This window comes from Piliocolobus tephrosceles, chromosome 1, assembly GCF_002776525.5.
Source record: "Piliocolobus tephrosceles isolate RC106 chromosome 1, ASM277652v3, whole genome shotgun sequence".
In the NCBI taxonomy this organism is placed as follows: Eukaryota; Metazoa; Chordata; class Mammalia; order Primates; family Cercopithecidae; genus Piliocolobus; species Piliocolobus tephrosceles.
Genome location: NC_045434.1, coordinates 167,594,701 through 167,616,718, shown reverse-complemented (window position 1 = coordinate 167,616,718; position 22,018 = coordinate 167,594,701). Strand labels below are relative to the sequence as shown.

The 22,018-nt window shown below is 52.3% G+C and overlaps 1 protein-coding gene across 1 annotated transcript in view; it reads left to right on the top strand.

Moving 5' to 3' along the window:
- The window catches only part of ACOT11 (acyl-CoA thioesterase 11), a 33,211-nt gene that overhangs the window by 4,513 nt on the left and 6,680 nt on the right, over positions 1–22,018 (top strand). Inside the window, exons 2-12 of the mRNA XM_023187846.1 lie at positions 1,797–2,004; positions 2,972–3,041; positions 10,042–10,102; positions 11,432–11,530; positions 12,035–12,170; positions 14,740–14,896; positions 16,692–16,811; positions 18,614–18,758; positions 20,017–20,072; positions 21,231–21,297; positions 21,694–21,777. Of these exons, the coding sequence (XP_023043614.1) occupies positions 1,797–2,004; positions 2,972–3,041; positions 10,042–10,102; positions 11,432–11,530; positions 12,035–12,170; positions 14,740–14,896; positions 16,692–16,811; positions 18,614–18,758; positions 20,017–20,072; positions 21,231–21,297; positions 21,694–21,777 (1,203 nt within the window). The remainder of the gene's footprint in view (positions 1–1,796; positions 2,005–2,971; positions 3,042–10,041; positions 10,103–11,431; positions 11,531–12,034; positions 12,171–14,739; positions 14,897–16,691; positions 16,812–18,613; positions 18,759–20,016; positions 20,073–21,230; positions 21,298–21,693; positions 21,778–22,018) is intronic.

The window sequence follows — 22,018 nt, the reverse complement described above, 5'->3', positions numbered from 1 at the left end:
GCCTCCACCCAGGCTGAGAGCTCCTGGGATGGCTGCCCTCCTGTCTCCCCTTGGTGCCCAGCCTCCTGCCCAGGGGCTCTTGGGAATAAGCAGTGTTTCTGGGAACCCATAAGCCGTTCTGGGTCAGACAGGCCTGGTTCAAATCCTGGTTCTACCACGTAGGGGTCAGTGACCTTGAACAAGCTACCTTGGTGCGTTTGGAATTGATTGAATTAACTATGGGAGGCTCATCGGTGGGAATTGTCTAAGGAATATAGACCAGGTGCAAGAGCTGCCACGACCATCATCCTGCAGCCATGGCAGGCTTGCCACGGGGGCATGGTGCTCTTTGCCAGTACAGTCAAGCCCAGGCTCTGGACTCCTCATCTCAGCCCCAGGAGGCCCTACAAGCAGTGTAGTGTTGGGGGTAGGAGTTCAGACTGCAGCAGACCTCTGGGGTCACAGCTGAGCTTTGTCACTTACTTGGGCTCCTCATCTGTAGGATGAGGATAATAATGCATCTGTCTCATAGGTTTGTTGTGAGGATAAAATTGGATTAGTACATATATAGTGCTTGTAAAAATACGTGACACCAGCCGGGCGCGGTGGCTCACGCCTGTAATCCCAGCAGTTTGGGAGGCCGAGACGGGTGGATCACGAGGTCAGGAGATTGAGACCATCCTGGCTAACATGGTGAAACCCTGTCTCTACTAAAAATACAAAAAATTAGCCGGGCATGGTGGCGGGCGCCTGTAGTCCCAGCTACTCACTTGGGTGGCTGAGGCAGGAGAATGGCGTGAACCCGGGAGGCGGAGCTTGCAGTGAGCTGAGATCTGGCCACTGCACTCCAGCCTCGGCTACAGAGCGAGACTCCGTCTCAAAAAAAAAAAAGAAATGAAAATAAAAATATGTGACACCTAAGTGCTATATAAACATTAGTGGCGACTGTCATCACCACCACACAATTGGCATTGGCCATGAGAATCGGAACCCATATGCCTGTCCCTCCTCATTTTTCTCACACATGCGGGTGTGCCCAGCTCTTGAGTTCATGGTCTGCTTAGGGATGGCAGGCTGCTAGCCCCTTCCCTCTTCCTCCCTTCCAAAGGACTGGTGGGCACACCTCTTCTGCCTGCAGAGTAAGACATGCTGGCTCCAAGCAGAAACCCCGGCTCTAATTCATGAGTTAGAGAATTTTCTCAGCCAGTTTTCCAGCTGGCAGCTGCTGTACCCAGCCCTGGATCAGACACCTGGTCAGTGACTGCCCACGGCCCTCCCAGTCAATAGATCCAAGTGCTAGACATTAGCAGGCCACAGAAGCTGTCCTGATGGCCTCTGAAGATGGAGGGAGCCCAAGAAAGGAGCCCTTTGGGGATGAAATCAGAGCAGCTTCTTGAAACACTGTATTAGGAACAGTTCCCTGGGCTTGGCCACTAAGGAGCTCTCTAGGCCTCCCTGCACAGAGAGGGGACTCTTTCCAGAATGAAGGTAAATCTAAGGCAACACTTTAAAAAGTTGGCCCAGGAGCTGAAACGAGGACTGACTTCTCCACATGGTTTTGTCTCCACTGCCCCACTCGGGTGCAAGGCCGTGTTCACGTGCAGTTCTTGGCCAAAAGGAAACTTGGCAGAAGCAGCATCTACAGATTCCCTGGGATCCAAGACCATGGGCTGGAGGGTGGTGACCACTCTCTCGTTGGGGTCTGGTGGGAGGTGGCTCTAGGTACTCTCTTTCCCCCAGACCCTAAGTTCTCAGGGCTGGACAGACCTGGGAGACCCTGCAGCAAGCAGATCTCTCTGTCCCCATCTGTCCCCCAGGGGTTGGCCTCTGTGTTCTCCAGCCGCACATCCCGGAAGTCAGCCTCACGTGCAGGGAACGACAGTGCCATGGCAGAAGGCGAGGGATACCGGAACCCCACGGAGGTGCAGATGAGCCAGCTGGTACTGCCCTGCCACACCAACCAACGCGGCGAGCTTAGCGTTGGGCAGCTGCTCAAGTGGATTGACACCACGGCCTGCCTGTCCGGTGAGGCTGCCCTCCCCACGGCTCCCCACCTGCCCCTCAGGCCCATAGCAGGGGCTGTGCTTTCAGAGATGATCACTGTCCACCTAAGTGCCACACTTGTTTCTCATCTTGGCCTTTGCTCATGCTGGTCCATCTGTCTGAAATGCCCTTTCTGACATCTCGATGCTCAGCACAGCCCACCTCTCTCTTACTCAGACCCCCTCAGCCCTGAGTGTTGGTCCCAGGCCCTAAGTCCCCGCCTCAACACAGTGCAGCCTTTCACATGGCTGCTTCAGATTGGCTCAGAGATGCTGTTGAGCAAAGCCCATGACTGCCTGCCTTGCAGCACTCCTTCCCTTGAGTTGAGGTGCACCGGATCAAGCCCATTTCATTCCTTTTGTTGCACTAGTGTTCTCCAACCCACAGAGCTCACAGCCTGGTGGGGTGGGGGTGGGGGACAGACAGGTGACCTGACTGTCCCCCAGCACTGTTTCAGAGGCCCTGACCCAGGCCTGGGGGCAGGGAAGGGATTCCTGAGGGACTAAGGCACCCGAGTGGAGTCCTGAGGGTGAGAATGACGCAGGCAGGGAACAGGTGGTTGAAGGGACAGGGGCTCCAGAAGGCTGAGAAGCAGGCCAGTGTGGCATGATCACTCATTCAACAGCTACTTACTGAGCGTATACTGTGTGCCAGACACTGTTCCAGGACTGGGGTACTGCAATGAACAAGACAGGCAAAAATCCTCGTCCTCAAGTAATTTACACTCTAGTGGGAGGGAGAGACAATAGACATGAAAAGCAGATATACAGAAAAGGGTCAAGGGTGGTGTCCGTGGTGAGGGAGCGTAAGGAAGGGTGGTGGCAGGATGTGGTGGGAGTTGTGGCCTTGACTTGGGCGGCTGGAGAAGCCTCTTGAGGAGGTACCATCTGAGCAGAGGCCTGTAATGGGGGGAGGCTACTAATGTCTGGCTTTCTTCTCCTGACACCAGCGGAGAGGCACGCTGGCTGCCCCTGTGTCACAGCTTCCATGGATGACATCTATTTTGAGCATACCATTAGGTAAGTAGCCCCTCTGCCTCAGGGTCCTCTGGTCTCTCTCCCATCAGCCTGGGGCCCGTGCTCCTGACTCCCTGCCTGGTCAGCCTGTGTGCTGCCTAGAGCCTGACTCAACTGACTGAAAATGAGATGGGGGCAGCCTCTGGGGAAGCATGAACCCCTCTGCCATGTTTCTGGGGGCTATTCAGTGCGGTGGGTGGGTGGGTGTTCCCTCAGCCAGGGTGTGGCCGAGATAGCATTGTGGGGTGCTGCGTGACTTTGGGGAAGTCAGTCTCTCTCTCTGGGCCTCAGTTTTCTCATCTGCAAAATGGAAGGGGTTAGACTTAATCAGTGAATGCCTTTTTGAGCTTGGACATTCTCTTTGGGTCCTTGGTCACTGGGCTATAGGGAGGCCCCTAGACAAGGTGCGTTGGCAAAGTCTGAGCCAGAAGCTTGGGCTATTAAACAAACCTCTGCTCACATACTTCCAGGGATGAGGAGCTCATTACCTCATTACCAAAGTAGCCTTTTTTCTTTCTTTTTTTTTGGAGAAGGAGTCCCCCTCTGTCACCCAGGCTGGAGTGCAATGACATGATCTTGGTTCACTGCAATCTCTGCCTCCCAGGTTTAAGCAATTCTTGTGCCTCAGCCTCATGAGTAGCTGGGATTACAGGCGCCTGCCACAAGGCCCGGCTAATTTTTTTGTATTTTTAGTAGAGACGGGGTTTCACCATGTTGGCCAAGCTGGTCTCGATCTCCTGACCTTAGGTGATCCACCCGCCCTGGCCTCCCAAAACTCTGGGATTACAGGCATGAGCCACCGTACCTGGCCTTTTCTTTTCTTTTCTTTTCTTTTATGGCTGTACAGAATAGAAGAATATTCATCACACACACATGGCTTTGCCTCCCCATAGCTTTGCCCATAGATCCTGCTTCTGGGGTCCAAGGAGCAGGCTGAGCCCTTGGCTCAGGACAGGCTGCAGGGCCACACACAGAACTCTTGTCTCTGGGCCTGATCCTGAACTCACTAGCACTACTAGGACATCAAGTGCCAAGGGCTTATTTGGGACTCACTGGGTGCTCAGTGTGTCACCATTAAGGAAGAAGACTGGCCAGTCCCTGTGCTCACTCATTCAGTCATCAGTCATTCCCTCACCACACACTTAACATTAGATGAGCACCTTTTCCAGACCAGGGGCCTTGCTGAGACTGGGCATGCAAAGTCCACTGGAGCACAGCCTCTTCCCTGGAACTCCCAATCTTCAGGGAGGCAGATGTAGGAACGTTATTCAATTCGCAGTGAGAAGTTCTGTGCAATAATGGGCTCTGGGCCAGGTGGGGTGGCTCATGCCTGTAATCTTAGCACTTTGGGAAGCCTAGGCGGGTGGATCACGAGGTCAGGAGTTCAAGACCAGCCTGGCCAACATGGTGAAACCCCATCTTTTCTGAAAATACAAAAAACTAGCCGGGTGTGGTGGCGGGCACCTGTAATCTCAGCTACTTGGGAGGCTGAGGCAGAGAATTGCTTGAACCTGGGAGGCGGAGGTTGCAGTGAGCTGAGGTCACACCACTGCACTCCAGCCTGCCAGCTTGGGTGAGAGGGCGAGCGAGTGAGCCTCCGTCTCAAAAAAAAAAGGGGGGGTCTCTGCTTTGTAATTTTTTTTCGTTGTTGTTGAGACAGAGTCTTGCTCTGTTGCCCAAGCTGGAGTGCAATGATGTGATCTTGGCTCACTGCAACCTCCATCTCCCAGGTTCAAGTGATTCTCCTGCCTTAGCCTCTTGAGTAGCTGGGATTACAGGTGTGTGACACCACACCCAGCTAAGTTTTGTATTTTTAGTAGTAGAGACATGGTTTCACCATGTTGGCCAAGCTGGTCTCGAAGTCCTGACCTCAAGTGATCTGCTTTCCTTGGCCTCCCAAAGTGCTGGGATTACAGGCTTGAGCCACCCTGCCTGGCCTCCTTTGTAATACCTTTTATTTTAGAATAGTTCTAAATTCATAAAAACATTGTATCTCTAAAGATAGTACAAGGCCAGGCGCAGTGGCTTGTGCCCGTAATCCCAGAACTTTGGGAGGCTGAGGCAGGCAGATTACTTGAGCTCAGGAGTTTGAGACCAGCTGGGCGACATGGCAAAACCCTGTCTCTACCAAAAATTAGCTGGGCATTGTGATATACGCCTGTGGTCCCAGCTACTTGGGAGGCTGAGGTGGGAGGATCACTTGAGCCTGGGAGGTAGAGGTTGCAATGAGCCAAGATCACACCACTGCACTCCAACTTGGGTGACACAGTGAGACCCCGTCTCAGGATAAATAAAAAAATAAAAATAAAGATAGTACAGAGAGTTCCCATATACCCCACACCCAGGTGCACCATGATTAACATCTTACATTTGTAGGGTACCTTTGTCACAATTAGTGCACCGATACTGATACATTATTTTGATGCCTTTTAAAATACATTAACTTATTTGATCCTCAAAACAATACTATGTGGTCAAAGCTATTAGTATCCTCATTTTACAGATGATGAAACTGAGGCACAGAGAAACGAAGTACCTTGTTGAAGGTGGTACGTCTAATGGAGGACCCAGGATATACTACCAGGCAGGCAGTACGGCCCCAGAGCCCTTGCTCTTAAGCAGTGGGCTGTATTTCCTATATGTCTGGGGGTAGGTGTTGTGGCACTGAGGGCAGTCAAGGAGGGGCTTCCTGGAGGAAGTGTTTGAGCTGACTTCAGTACTGTCAGCTCTGTACATAGTGATACTTTGAAGCCAGTGGAGCTGTGTCTGGGCCAGCTCCAGGTTCCCGTAGCCAGCACAAGTTCTTTTACTTAGGGGAGCAAGGAATAGAGAGGGCTGGGGTATATGCACGATGGCTGGACCTGCTGCAGGGCACAGCAGAGTGAAGGTGAATCTGGGCAGAGGAGGCTGTGGGTGGAAGGGAAAGCCAGAGAGGATGCCGGGAAGAAGGACAAGCTGGGGAGGGGCCTGGAGCATGGTTGGTGGCCAGGGAAGGCCTGGACACACCTGAGGAAAGATTAAGAAGTTTTTTTGTTTGTTTGTTTCTGCTTTTGCCACTTAAAAATATTCCCAAATGTATCTCTAAGGGCTAAGAACTCTTTTTATATTTATTTATTTATTTATTTTTTGAGATGGAGGCTTGCTCTGTCACCCAGGCTGGAGTGCAGTGGCGCAATTTTGGCTCACTGCAACCTCTGCCTCCCAGGTTCAAGCAATGCTCCTGTCTGAGTGTAGTGAGTAGGTGGGATTACTGGTACCCGCCACCAAGCTGGGCTAATTTTTGTATTTTTATTAGAGATGTGGTTTCACCATATTGGTCAGGCTGGCCTTGAATTCCTGACCTCAGGTGATCTGCTTACCTTGGCCTCCCAAAGTGATGGGATTACAGGTGTGAGCCACCACAGCTGGCCCTCTGTTTTTTTTTGAGAGAAGGATTCTTTTTAAACAAAACCTTAACATTAACATAATTACCACATCTAAAAAATTAACAATAATTTTCACTAACATCACTAGTCAGTGTTCAAATGCCCAAACTGTCTCATGAATTTGTTATTTTGTTTGCTTTGAAGTTATTTATTTTTTCAAGATGGAGTATTGCTCTGTTGCCCAGGCTGGGATGCAGTGGCACCATCATAGCTCACTGCGGCCCTGAACTTCTGGGCTCAAGCGGTCCTTCCACCTTAGCCTCCCTAGTAGCCAGGACTACAGGCATGTGGCACCATACCTGGCTAATTAAATTTTATTTTGTTATTATTATTTTGTTGTTGTTGTTGTGACGTGGTATCAGTCTCGCTATGTTGATCAGGCTGGTCTCAAATTCCTAGCTTCAAGTGATCGTCCCACCTCTGCCTTCTAAAGTATTAAGGTAACAGGCGTGAGCCACCACACCCAGCCTGCAGTTATTTTGTTATTCAAGTCAGGATGCAAATAATTGTAATTGGTTGTTTCTTAAAAAAACTCTGTAGGGAGGCCGAGGTCGGTGGATCATGAGATCAGGAGATCGAGACCATCCTGGCTAACGCGGTGAAACTCCATCTCTACTAAAAATACAAAAAATTAACCAGGCGTGGTAGCGGGCGCCTGTAGTCCCAGCTACTCGGGAGGCTAAGACAGGAGAATGGCATGAACCTGGGAGGCAGAGCTTGCAGTGAGCCGAGATACTGCCACTGCACTCCAGCCTGGGTGACAGAGTAAGACTCTGTCTCAAAAAAAAAACCCAAAAAACCAAAAAACTCTATAGATACCCACCAATCCTCCACCAGCTCTCTGGCACACTCTTGCTCTCTCTCAAAATGTATTTGTTGAGGAAAGCTGGCCATTTGACCTCTAGAGTCCTTCATCATCTGGGTTTTCTGTTTGAATTTCTGTGGTGCAATTAACATGTTCCTCTGTCTCCTGAGAGTAAACTGGTCTAGGGAAGGTCTTGATGGGGGTCAGATTTATTTATGGGGGGTTGCTTGTCTGCATTGTGAAGAACACCTGGAGGGGTGTCCGGGAACTCCGGGGCCCCTGAGGAGGCTGGGCAGTGGCCCTGGGGAGGGATACGGTTTGGGCCTGAGCTGTGGGGACAGAGGGCAGTCAGGAAGGAGGAGGAGTTTAGCAACCTAGATGGGTGTCTGGTTGACTTTGGGGGAAGGTAGAGAGAGAAGGAGGGAGAGGAGGAAAAATCACAAATTCCTCTCAGCACCAGAGAAAATAGACTTTTATTTTTATTTGGGGGACCACAGAAATTTTTTGCCCTAATGTTTGATCATGAAAGCTTTCAAACATATAGAAAAGTTGAATAGTACAATGATCACCACCACTGAGACCCAATAATTAACATTTTTCTAAATTTGCTTTATCTATGTATGGACAAATAAATAAATACATATACTTTTTTTCTTGTTAAAAGACAAAGTCTCACTCCATCACCCAGGCTGGAATGCAGTGGTGCAATCTTGGCTCACGGCAACCTCCGCCTCCTGGGTTCAAGCAATTCTTGTGACTCAGCCTCCCAAGTAGCTGGAATTATAGGTGTGCCCTACCATGCTCGGCTTATTTATTTATTCATTTATTTTTGTAGTTTTAGTAGAGTTTCGTCATGTTGGCTAGGCTGGTCTCGAACACCTGAACTCAGGTGATCTGCCTGCCTTGGCCTCCCTAAGTGCTGGGATTACAGATGTAATATATATACTTTCTCTCTCTCTCTCTGCTAAATGATTTGAAAGTGAGATGCATTGGCCGGGCGTGGTGGCTCAAGCCTATAATCCCAGCACTTTGGGAGGCCGAGACGGGCGGATCACGAGGTCAGGAGATCGAGACCATCCTGGCTAACACGGTGAAACCCCGTCTCTACTAAAAAAATACAAAAAACTAGCCGGGCGAGGTGGCGGGCACCTGTAGTCCCAGCTACTCGGGAGGCTGAGGCAGGAAAATGGTGTGAACCTGAAAGGAGGAGTTTGCGGTGAGCTGAGATCTGGCCACTGCACTACAGCCTGGGTGGCAGAGCAAGACTCCATCTCAAAAAAAAAAAAAAAAGAAAAGAAAGTGCGGTGCAGACATTGTGATGCTTCATCTGTCACTATGTCAGCATAGATCTCCTAAAAATGACCCTCCCCTCCGTGATCATTAGTATTACTAAAAAAAATGAACAGGAATCATATCAACAAATGTCTGGCAAATGTGAGCTTGTGGTATTTATTGAGCTCCTGCTGTGGGCCAGGCCTGGCGCTTGGCTGAGTCCCACTGTCTCTCACTTGACCCTCAGAACCACAGGCAGTACTTTACACAGGAGGAAAGGGACTCAGAGAGGCAACGTGACTCACCCAAGGTCACACAGCTCTGTAGTGTGATGGTCAAGGTGGAGCTTGACTGGAACCCAGGCCTGTGCGGCCATTCCCACTGTGTTCATGGTGGCCCCTTGACCAGCAGCCCCTTGGAATGGACCTTCCTAGACTTGGCCAGGAGACTGTCATTTGAGAAAGAAGTCGGCATGGCGCTCTCCATGTTCATGAGCCAAGGCTGACGAACCTTGAAAGTGAAAGGACCTGCTGGAGATCACACAGCCATTGAATGGGGCCAGCCTTTAGCCTCCTGTCCCTCCTCCCCATAGTGCATCAGCTGGGCACCCTCTGCCCCCTCCATTAGGCACAGCCTAGGCTAGGAGGCTCCCCTGGGGATTCATTTGGATGTGGGAATCATTCCAGAAGGACAGGTTGCAACTGGAAAGAGTGGGGCTGGTGCAGTCAACAGAGTCAGTCTAGAAGCCTGGCGCTGCCAGTTTTTAGCTTGGTGACCTTGGGCAAATGACTTAACCTCTCTAATGCTCAGTTTCTCCTAAACCTACCTGCCAAGCTTATTCTGAGGCTCCAATGGGGCAGTGCACAGTGCCTGGCACCTAGCAGGCATTCTTTAAATGTTTCCATGTCTCTCCCCGCCCTTTGTTTATAGCATCTTGCCCTTACTAGGCATTCAGTACATGTAGAATGCATTAATTCAGTCAGCTACCCTTTATGGGAGACCCACCCTGTGCCATGTGCTAGGCCTTGGAGAGTCAATGGGGAGCAAAACACATAGCCCTTACCCTAGTAGAGCTTAAGAATTGTGGGGGACAGAGGTCAGTCTGCCAGGAGAGTGCTGCAGGGTGAGCCTCTGCAGGGCCTCTGTTGGTGGGTGGGCCACTGCAGGGCAGGGAGGGCTCCCCTGAGGAGGGGACCATTGAGCCAAGCACAGAAAGAAGCACAGGCATTAATTGGACAACAAGGAGTAGGGAACGGGGGAGCAGATGAGTGCAATCATGCTACTTCTCTCTGCCTCAGCTTCCCCATCTGTGAAATGGGGTGCTGACACTATCTTGCTGGCTGGCTTTGAGGACTTGGTGACATCGCAGATGTGAATATGCCCTGCAAACCATGGAGTTCTCCTGCCAGCTCCCCACAAGAGAGGCGCTGCAAGTATCTGAGGCCCCTGTTCCTCCCTTTGGCCCCTCTGGAAGGCTCACCTCCTGCTTTCCTCTCCCCAGTGTTGGACAAGTGGTGAATATCAAGGCCAAGGTGAACCGGGCCTTCAACTCCAGCATGGAGGTGTGTGGGGTGGGCACTGCTTGGGAGTGGGTGCGTGGGTGGGTCCTCTACCTCCTCTATCCATTCTTCTCCCTGCAGCCCAGGGCCACTCACCCTCGCAGGGCCCTGATTAGAACAGCAGAGTTCTGTAATGATTGGCAGAGCAAGGGGAATCCCAAAGATCTTCCTGTCCCAAATCCCATAACACAGACAGGAAAATGGAGGCCCGGGAGAGGAAGGGACTTGTCCCAGGTCACTGAGCTACACAGATTCCAGCGTGGGACTTGACTTCCAGGCCCCTGAGTCTTCAGATCCAGCCTCAGCAGCCGGGTGTTTGTGAGAGTGGAGGGAAGGCAGCAGGAGCACCCGATCTTGGAGGAGGAGCTGGGGCAGGGAGAGTGCTGGATTGGCCCATGAGCTTGCCTCCCACAGCCCATCTCCGCATCTGCAAAAGGGAGCGTGATTCCCATGTGGCAGGGTTGTCAAGTTAATGGAGGACTGCTGGTGATGCCCAGGGCTCTGTGAGCTGTGGGGGAGGGCGCTATTTCCCGCCTATGGACTTCAGGCCCAGGCAACTTCACCACCTGGGCCTGTGGTTCCTGAGGGAGCACTGAGGCTGGTTGACATAGTCCTGAGTATGCCTCTGGGTACCCCATAAATGCTCAGGTACTCCCAGGTGCCTGTTCTTGATCTTTTATTTTTATTTGTATTATTATTTTGAGATGAGGACTTACTCTGTCACCCAAGCTGGAGTGCAGTGGTGCAATCATAGCTTGCTGTAACCTCGAACTCCTGGGCTTCAGCAATATTCCTGCCTCAGCCTCCTGAGTAGCTGGGACTACAGACATGCGCCACCACATCCAGCTAATTTTTGTGTATTTTTTTTTTTGCAGAGACAGGGGTCTCACTGTGTTGCCCTGGCTTGTTTTGAACTCCTGGCCTCAAGTGATCCTCCCGCTGCAACCTCCCAAAATTCTAGGATGACAGGCCATTGAGCCTGACCTATCCTTTAAATTTAGCCAACATTCTACCTATAGTAAGCCCTGTTGTAGACGTAGTCTCATTTTAATTCTCTCAGCAATCCCACAAGAGTAGGTCTGATCACTCCCACTTCGTAGATGAGGAAACTGAGACCCAGAGAAGGGAAGTGTCTTGCCCAAGGTTTCCCGGGGACCCAAGGGCAGAGTCAAAACCCACCTCAGATCTCTGGCCTCCCAGACCTGGTAGATGGTGCAGAAACTCCAGAGGCCTGGCCTGGGCTGGAACTTGCTATCTGGCGGAGCTGCGGGCCTTCTCGCTGGTGAGTGCAATGTTGTCCCTCATTCCTTCGCCCTTACTGTTCCTCTCCAGGTGGGCATCCAGGTGACCTCGGAGGACCTGTGCTCTGAGAAGCAGTGGAATGTGTGCAAGGCCTTGGCCACCTTCGTGGCCCACCGAGAGATCACCAAGGTAACTGGGTGCACCTGGCTGCTGGACGCTGCTCAGCGACCTGGGCACCTGCCATGGCAAGTCTGGATCAGGGTGGTGAGGTTGGGGGTTGGCAGAGGGGAAGGGGAGGGACACAGCAGGAATCCACAGCTCCCAGAGGAAGGCCCACCCGCCATTGCATTTGGACCCCCTAGCCACCTCCCCACTCCTTTCCCCCACCTCTCCCTGTGCTTTTCCAGCGAAGATTCTTCTGATCTCGCCATTCTGCATGTCCTACAGTGACACCTCCCATCCTCTGAGCCTTTGCCCAAAGAAGGGACCTGGGTGGGAGCTGGAGGATGGATATGTGTTAGGTCATCATGGAGGCAGGAAGATGGGGCAAAGAGGGAGGAAGCCTTGGAACTAAGCAGCAGCCCAGGCCTGCCGTGTGCTAGCCTTGGGCATGGGATGGTGCTGGGGACAGGCCCTTGTGCTATTTCAGGAGACTTGCCCTGAGTGTCCCCCACCCTGTCCCCTGGCCGACAGGTGAAGCTGAAGCAGATCACGCCACGGACAGAGGAGGAGAAGATGGAGCACAGTGTGGCGGCCGAGCGCCGGCGCATGCGCCTTGTCTATGCGGACACCATCAAGGACCTCCTGGCTAACTGCGCCATTCAGGACGGTGAGCAGCTGCCAGCCGTGCATGGGGAGGGTAGCTGGAGTCCTGCATGGCCTCTCTGCCCTGGGACCCCACTGGGCAGAGGCAGGAAGGGAGGCTCCAGGGACTTCCACCCACTGGTGGCCCTGGGCCTCTCTAGCCCTCTTGGCCCCGAGGTCTCCTCCAGGGAAAGGGAGTGTTTGGGCCTCTCTACCAGCTCCCAGCAACCATGAAACTGCGGTTAGGTCATGTGGAAATCCCTTTTTTGTCCACAAAACACATTTGGGTCTCCAGAAGCCAAGGTGTTTGGGAAGATAGTATTGAGCTACACCTTGAAGACACTGTAGGATTTTTTTAAAAGCATATATATATATGCTTATGTATATGCATCTATAAAAAAAGCATATATAGGCCGGGTGTGGTGGTTCATGCCTGTAATCCCAGCACTTTGGGAGGCCGAGGTGGGTGGATCGCCTAAGGTCAGGAGTTCAAGACCAGCCTGGCCAACATGGTGAAAACCTGTCTCTACTAAAAATACAAAATTAGCTGGGTGTGGTGACAGGCACCTGTAATCCCAGCTACTCGGGAGACTGAGGCAGGAGAATCACTTGAACTTGGGAGGCGGAGGTTGCAATGAGCCGAGATTGTGCCATTGCACTCCAGCCTGGGCAAAAAGAGCAAAACTCTGTCTCAAAAAATAAAATAAAATAAAAAGCATATATAAAATATATGTAAAAAGCATATATATATGCTTATGTGTGTGTGTGTGTGTGTATATGCATACACACATAAGGTGTGTATACATAAAGATATAAAATAAAAAGCAAGACTCCTTTCTATCCCAGAATCCAGGTCCTCTCCTCAGAAGCAACTACTATTACCCGTTTTAGGGTATCTTTCTAGAAGTATTCCCTGCATATCTAAGCATAGCATGTATTATTTAGCCCCTGAAAAGGGGCATTCATACAACATACATACTGTTCTGTATCTTGTAGTTTCCCCTTAGAAATATATCTTGGAGGTTGTTCTATACCAGTACAGAAAGATCTACTTTGGATTGGGTGGGATTTTGACAGGTGGGATATAAGGAAAGGTTCTTGACAGAGGGCACAGCCTGGGCAAAGGCCCAGAGGGGAGACCTTGGACTTGTTTACTCTTCTCCAGAATGTTTAAATTTGGGTCTTCCTTGAAACCAAAAGCAGGTGATTTTAGGAGAAAATCTCCTCGGTGTGGGGAGAGAGCAGGCAGAACTTGCAAAGCTCAGTGGAAGCAGCGAGCTGTGCCCTGAGTTCCACGCGCTCTGGTTATGCTGGGCTTGGAGGCTGGAGCTGGGGAGGCCCAGCTCTTCCTACAGTCGTCAAGGCCCCCTTGATCCATCCATCCCCTTGCAGCCCTCCTAAATCTCTTCTGTCCTAACAGCCCTCCCACCTAAGAATCAGCTCAAGTGCCTTTGCCTGGCACTGGGCCTTCTGGCTGGCCACTCAGCTTCACTGGGTACTGTCTCTTGACCCACTGCAGCTCCTGCTAAGCCACAGGCCCCATTGCCCTGTGAATACCCTCCCTGTCCTGTCTCCAGACCTTGGCTCAGGCCACCCTCAACTTCCCCTCCTGTCTGCCCTGACCCTGTCTGTGGCATCTCTGAGAGTCTGTAAGCCAAGCCAAGGGCAATGCCAGCTCTTTGATGGACCCTCCCTGAAGAAGTCTCTCCATGGGAGATGGGAGACAAATGACACAACCTTGGATTTGGTGGGGCATGCCAGCATCCGCTGCCCTGAAGCCCAAGGCCCCATTCACTGCCTGGCCTCTCCTATTAAGGATATCCTAATTCCATTGCTGCCAAGGATACCAGGGCAGAGGGCGGGGAAAAACCATCCTTTTTGAGAGCATATTTACTGGAGCCAAGCTCTTTGTGATTATTATTATTTTTTGAGACAGAATCTCACTCTGTCACCCAGGCTGGAGTGTAGTGGTGTGATCTTGGCTCCCTGCAACCTCTGCCTCCCAGGTTCAAGTGATTCTCATGGCCCAGCCTCCAGAGTAGCTGGGATTACAGGCACATGCCACCATGCCCCACTAATTTGTTTGTGTTTTAGTAGAGACAGAGTTTCGCCATGTTGGCCAGGCTGGTCTTGAACTCCTGGCCTCAAGTGGATCTACCCACCTTGGCTCCCAAAGTGCTGGGATTACAGGCATGAGCTATTACGCCTGGCCTTGAGTCAAGCACTTTGTGACAATAATATTTCATCTTCACACAGTTCTGTCGGGTCGGAGTTCACATCTGCCTTTACAAATGAGGCAACCGAGGCTCGGAGGGATTACTCCATTTGCCCAAGGCCATGCAGGCAGTCTGGAGTGGAGCTGAGATTCAGACCAGCTGTCTTGTCTCAGAGCTGGTGATGGGTCCACTGCACTGAACTGGCTCATCTCTCTCACCCAGGGCCACCCTCTGCCTCATGTGCACTTGGTGCCGAATAAATAAAAGAACCTGAGTGGGGTGGAGTGGTGGGGGGTCCCCGGGCTGCCTGTGGGGAGGGGCTGCCCTTGGGAATGTTCTCACCTCCCCGCTTCCCTCCCTCACCCCATCCCTGGTCAGATCTGGAGAACAGAGACTGCAACCACATGGTGCCGGCTGAGAAGACTCGTGTGGAGAGCGTGGAGCTGGTCCTGCCTCCCCATGCCAATCACCAGGGCAACACCTTTGGGGGCCAGATCATGGCCTGGATGGAGAATGTGGCCACCATTGCAGCCAGGTGAGGGCAGAGTGTACTGTCTCTGCCTCCCCTCCTTTCTCCTCCTCCTCCCCTTGGCCACCTCCCTCTGGAGGGGAAACCCCAACTTGGGGTTGGCATTCAAGGCTTCAGAAGCTTGGCTGTTCCAAATCAGATAAAGAATTTTTGTGAACTGACCATTTCTTGTTCTACTCAAAAAGCTCTCATCTTTTACGTGGGTAACAACAGCTCTCTTGGCCTGGCACTAGATCCTCCCCTTGATCTGGCCCTACCTGTACTCCTTCTAGTATCTATGTTCCCTTCACATCAAGCCATTTGCTGCTCTGTGTTGCCATCCTCCGCTTTCCCAGCCCCTGCCTTTGCCCCTGGTGTAGGCTCCTGCTGTGTTTCCCCTACTCTTCTTTGTCTGCTAATATCCTGCCCACTTCCTCCATAAAGCCATCTCTCACTGTTCCCTTCTTCCAAGGGGTGAAAATGGTTTTCTCTCCTGTAACCTCTCTGCCTGTCTGGGGCTTGTTCTACCCTAAATATCAGGGTGTTTTTTACAGTTACGGTAACTGACCTTCACTAATTGACACTCTCACACCTCCATGACTTTGCTTTTGCTGTTCCCTTTACCAGGAATGCCCTTCCCAACCCATGCCCTTCCCAGCCAGGCGGATTCCTCCTTATTCTTTAGAGCCTGGCTTCAATGGCCCCTCCTCCAGTTTAACCTGTGGGAGACAGTGCAGAAGCAATGCCCTTTTGGGCAGCCTTGGCTATAAGTGCAGTAAGATCCCGGAGGAGGGTAAGAGCCTGATGGTCAGGGAAGGCTGCGTGGAGGAAGAACACTTCAGCTGGGCCTTGAATGCCAAGTAGCTTTGGGTTAGGGGAGGGCTTCTAGATAGTAGGAACAGCAGCTACCAAGGTGTCAAAGTTGGAAGGAAAATGGGAAAGGGGTTGACCCCAAACCCTGCTTTCTTCTGTCTCCTCAAATTTGGCTCCTTTCCCACCATGCATAGACCTCAGTATTCTAAGCTATGAAATGGGACTTCAGTTCTGTGCCTCTGAGTAGAACTGCCACTGGTTTGGGTGGCAGTAGGTGGGTCAGAATGTGTAGTTTCAGGCTGGGTCTGGGGATGGGACTAGGGTAGAAAGCCGGCCCAAGCTGTCCTAGTGTGGTGGCTCATGCCTGTAATCCCAGTACTTTGGGAAGCCAAGGCCACTTGAGGTCAGGAGTTCAAGACCAGGTTGGCAACGAGGTAAAACCTCATCTCTACTAAAAATACAAAAATTAGCCAGGTGTGGTGATGCGTGCCTGTAGTCTCAGCTGCTTGGGAGGCTGAAACAGGAGAGCCGCTTGAACCCAGAAGGTGGAGGTTACAGTGAGCCGAGATAGCACCAGTGCATTCCAGCCTGGGCAACAGAATGAAACCCTGTCTCAAAAAAAAAAAAAAAAAAAAAAAAGCCGGGTACAGTGGCTCATGCCTGTAATCCCAGCACTTTGGGAGGCCAAGGTGAGTGGATCACCTGAGGTCAGGAGTTTGCAACCATCCTGGCCAACATGGTGAAACCCCATCTCTACTAAAAATACAAAAAATTAGCCGGGCATGGTGGCGGACGCCTGTAATCCCAGCTACTCAGGAGGCTGAGGCAGGAGAATTGCTTGAACCTAAGAGGCAGACGTTACAGTGAGCCGAGATTATGCCATTGCACTCCAGCCTGGGCAATAAGAGTGAAACTCCGTCTCAAAAAAAGAAAAAAAAAAACCTGGCCCAAACTAGTGGCTGAAGCACTGAGGGCATTCCTTCTGTCTCCCCCCTCCAAACTTCCTCAGCCGGCTCTGCTGTGCCCACCCTACGCTGAAGGCCATTGAGATGTTCCACTTCCGAGGCCCGTCCCAGGTCGGCGACCGTCTGGTGCTCAAAGCCATCGTGAACAATGCCTTCAAACATAGGTGAGGGTCTGGGATGGGCGCGGCCAGGGCCATTCAGGGCTGAGGGCTCTTCCTGACCCTAGAAAGGGCCCTACTGCAAACCGTCCAGGAGCCCTTTGGCCTGCAGACAGGGTCTAAATCCTCGCCTGGCTGCTGGGTTCCTTCACTGTCTCTGAAATTCAGCTCTGATGTTCCCTTCTTGGGAGGCTTCCCTGGCTCCCAGTCCTGCCTATCCCTGGCTGGGTCAAGGACCCCTCCTGTGGGATCCCCCAGCCCCTGTCTCCCACTGTCTTAGATCAGTGTCTCTGTCCCTCTCCTTGACTCCTGGCTCCAGGCCTGGAGCGCTATAGATGCTCAGATCACAGGGCCACTTCTTGCCAGTGTTTGGTTGTTTATCAAACCCTTTCCCACACATTTCCTAAAATAATTAGTCTACAGAGTCGTTGCCTTTGCAATGAATTCTGATATCTACTCCCATGACAGCTGACTTTAAATAAGTAAATTTTTTGAGAATTTCAGAGATCATTATTTAATCATTAAAAGTGAGGGATCAGGAGCCAGGCTGCTGGGTTCGAGTTTGGCTCCACCTCTTACTGGCTCTGTGACCTTGGGAAGCAACTTAACCCCTCTGAGTCTCAGTTCTTCCACCTATAAAATGGGGCTCATCACAACTACCTCAGAGTTATGAGGATTCAATGAGCCGTTGCTAGTAGAATGCCAGAGAAAATGTCCGGTAAAGGTCAGCCATTGCGGCTGCTCTTACTATTACTGTTATTATTTGCAGTCTGACTTGCACACGTTTTGCCGCGGTGCAGGCGAAAAGCCTTTCGTAGGAGCTGTGAAGCCCGGTTTTTAGTCCAGATTCCGGGAATCTGGAATCCTTGGAAAAATTATTGCCCAGTTCTAGGCCTTGGTTTCCCCATCTATATAATGTCCACATTCTGCAATTACAGAACTTCCCAAGTGAGGGGGAATTTATTTATTATAATTAATAAAGATGGTAAGTGACTGGGTGCAGTGACTCATGCCTGTAATCCCGGCACTTTAGGAGGCCGAGGCAGGCAGATCACTTGAGGCTCAGAGTTCAAGACTAGCCTGGCCAACATGGCGAAACCCCGTCTCTATTAAATAAACAAAAAATGAGCCAGGTGTGGTGGCACACACCTGTAATCCCAGCTACTTGGGAGGCTGAGGCACAAGAATCCCTTGAACCCAGGAGGTGGAGGTTGCAGTGAGCCGAGATTGTGCCACTGCACTCCAGCCTGGGTGACAGAATGAGACTGTCTCAAAAAATAAATAAAGGAATAAAGAAGTAAAGATGGTAAGATACACATGAATAGCAGCAACTGGGCTGTTGGAAGCCAGGCTACCATAGCACTTGTAAATATGCACATGATGAACATTTTCTAATTAGGCTGTGCACCTCCACCTCCTTGTTTATATCCTTATGCCTCTTTGCGGTTCATGATGGCATATTTATACCTTTGCTTTCTTGTTGGTTGCCTCCTCCCCCGGCTGTTAGCCCATGAGGCATGGACTGGATGGGTTTATTCACTCCCGCATCCTCACAGGGCCGGACGCACACAGGAGGTGCTCTGTAAACATTAGTGGAGGGTGTGGTCCCAGGTGTCCTGTCATTGGGACTCCGATCCAGGTTGCTGGAAGCACTGCAGGAGTGTGTGTGCATGCGTGTGTGTGTGCATGCATGTGTGTATGTGTGTGCATGCATGTGTGTGTATGTGTGTGTGAGTGTGTGTGTTGGGGAGGAGGCATGGCCCTTGGGAAGGTCTGTCCAGGTTGGAAGCTGCACTCTTTCCCCGCAGCATGGAGGTGGGTGTATGTGTGGAGGCCTATCGCCAGCAGGCTGAGACCCACCGGCGCCACATCAACAGTGCCTTTATGACCTTTGTGGTCCTGGATGCAGATGACCAGCCCCAGCTGCTGCCCTGGATTCGGCCCCAGCCCGGGGTAAGTGGGACCAGCGCCCTGCCCCACTAGCAGCTCCCCTCCCCTCCCTCTCTGCCTGCCAGCCCCCTACAGCCTAGAGGCGTGAGGGGCCCACCCTACCCCTGTGCTGGGGCACGGCTAGCTCTGAGTGTCCTGGCTGTGAGCCCCGGGATGCCCCTCGTGCAGGGCGGGTTTGTTCTGCCTGACAGAACTTGGAATATGTGTGGGTCTGGCTGGGAGTTGGGGATTAATGGACTGTCATGAGCCACAGGGTTGGGAGAGTACTGGCTTTGGAGTCAGATGTGGGTTGGAACCTCGCCTCTACCACATTCAAGGGATGTCCCCTCGAGCTTTCAGTCCCCATGTGTAAAATGGGTGCATCTGCCGTCCCTGCCTCACAGGACTGTGGGGCGATAGATGCGGTACTGACTCCATGCCTGGCTGCGTCCTGGGAGCGGTCAGGAGGATGGTGAAAGCGACACATGGGGCACGGGAAGACAGTCAGGAGCCTGGTGCAAAGGTCCTCTCTAACAAAATGTTCCCTGTGCCTCCTGTGGGCCAGGCCTTGGAGAGGCCGCTCCCTCCCTCGGGGGAGGTCCCCTGCCCTGCCTGCTGGCCTTCCAGAGCCTAGCCTGAGCTGTGGAGTTGGGTGGAGCCTCGGGACCAGGAGCTGGGGATCACAGCCACAGCCGCTTCCCAGGCATTTTCCGTGTTGCGCTTGGGACTGGGGGACGTTAGATGTGGTGGTAAAGAGGGTGGGCTTGAGGCAGGCCACTGGGGTGCTGATCCTGGCCTTGGCCCTTACCCCTGTGGCCTTGGCAAGCCCTCCCCCTTCCTTATCTCAGGTTCCTCCTCTGTAGGATGGACACAGCACTAGCCCCAGCCTCGGAGGGTTGTTTTAGGGATTTGGTGCAATGCCGCATGGAAAGGCCTTGAAAAGAGTGGCTGGTGTGTAGCGAGTGCTCAATAAATGTGGACTGTCATTACCATTGTGAGAGACCTGTAAGGATCCCCATTTTACAGAGGAGGAAACTGAGGTCTGGCCAGGGGAGATGGTGTTCCCAGGTCACTCAGAGTTTGAGGGGAGCTGGGGCTACAGCTTAGTTTCCCACTTTCCTGGCCAGGAGATTTTGATTCCAGCTGCCCCAGTGACACCTGAACTCCATGTTAGGGCTGCAGGATCTCCTTGGGCCCTGGGGGATGGAGAGGGGGCAGGATAGAGAGTTGGGGTAGCTGGTTGCTCCTCCCACAGCACAGCCTATCCCTACTTCTTCCCCAGGATGGCGAGCGGCGGTACCGAGAGGCCAGTGCCAGAAAGAAGATCCGCCTAGACAGGTGAGCAGGGGCTGAGTAGTGGGCAGAATGCGGATTCGGGGCTGTTCACGCTCCACTGACCCCAGGGCACTCGCTCTTCTTCAGAGCTGCCTGTGCACTGGACCCTGGGCCAGGCCCTTTTCATCCTCTCGTTTCGGTCTCATTACACAGCTGTCTTCTCGCCTGTTGTACAGGCGAGGACGCTGGAGACAGAGGGGTTAGGTGGCTTGCCCAGGGACACATAAATAGCATCAGCAGAGTCAGAATTTGAACCTGGCTGAGTCCAGCCGATTTTAAATCCTGTGTTCTTCCCATTGATTCTGATGCCCACTTGGCAGATGAAGAAACATTCAGAGGGGAGATGCAGTTGTTCAAGAGGTACAGCCACTTTGGGTGGCTGAGGCAGGCAGATCCTCTGAGGTCAGGAGTTCAAGACCGGCCTGGCTAACATGGCAAAACCCCATCTCTACTAAAAATACAAAAATTAGCTGGGCATGGTGGTGGGCACAGATAGTCCCAGTGCACCTATAGTCAGGAGGCTGAGGCTGAGACAAGATAATCGCTTGAACCAGGAGGTGGAGGTTGTAGTGAGCAGAGATTGTGCCATTGCACTCCAGCATGGGCAACAGAGCAAGACTCCATCTCAAAATCAATCAATCAATCAATCAATCAATCAATCAATCCAGGTGTGTCTCACTCTGCTGTGAAAGCATTTACGGACTTTGGAGGCTATAAGCACAGCAGGGGTCACAAGCTGTTGCTGATAAGAAAGTGTGCATCTATGGCATTTACTGAGCATTTACTGTGTGCCAGGCGCTGTTCTCCTTGTGATGACCCCTGAGGCAGGGGTGACTGCTGATCCCATTTCACAGATGAGGACACAGCAGCATCAGGGTGAGGTCAGTCAGCCAGGATGTGCGGTCTGGGGACCGAGCCTTAGACGCCACACCCTTCCTTGCTGGCTCGCTCCCGCCTCCGAGCTTTCCCTGGTGTAGGGGCTGAGCTGGTGTGCTCTCAGCTGCTGTGTCCTGTGTGACCATCCGGCCTCCCTAGCCAGACAGGAGTCTCCCACTCTGCCAGGCTCAGCACAGGGCCTAGCACACAGTAGGCCTGCAGTAGAGTCTGTGGAAAGTGCTGGACTTCCAGGGGACCCAGGTTGTCATCTTCCCTCCTTCCCAGGAAGTACATTGTGTCCTGTAAGCAGACAGAGGTGCCCCTCTCCGTCCCCTGGGACCCTAGCAACCAGGTAAGGCCCTCTGCTCCAAGGGGACAGTCTTCAGACCCACTGGGGCCCCCACCCTTCCCTGCCTGTCAGAACAGGTTTGGAGGAAGGCTGGGGAGAACAGAATATGAATGACACACCTCATGGTTGCTACCGTTAGCAAAGAGCTTGCCTGTGTCCCTATTTGGCAGGTGCAAGTGGAGACCTTGAGAGGCAGAGCAGCTTGTCCAGGGTCACACAGTGGGTCTAGCCAAGCCCAAGACTGGACCTCCCTTCCCAAAGTCCAGGACTCTTTCCTCAGCACTGCCCCCCACACCCCCCATTCATGGTCCAGGTTCCTCTCTGGCACACCCTTGGCCTCGGCTCAGGGGCCCTGGTGGAAAGGGGCATGGTAGTGGTAGCACCTGTGTGCTCTTCCAGGTGTACCTGAGCTACAATAACGTCTCCTCCCTGAGGATGCTCGTGGCCAAGGACAACTGGGTGCTGTCCTCGGAGATCAATCAGGTAGCTGACCCCACCCACCCAATTTTCCTTTCACCTCTGAGCCGGAGGTGGCTGATGGCAAGCAACAAGAACTCTCCCATACCACTTATGTCAGAAAAGGATCTCTTCAAAGAATTGGGTGAGATCAAGAAACCAGTCCTGTTGTGGAAACGTACCCACCTCTGCAGGGCCTGGAGTTGAGAACCCCTAGATCCTTCTCTCCTGCCTGCCCCACTTCCTGTTCTCAGCCACTCGGGTCTGC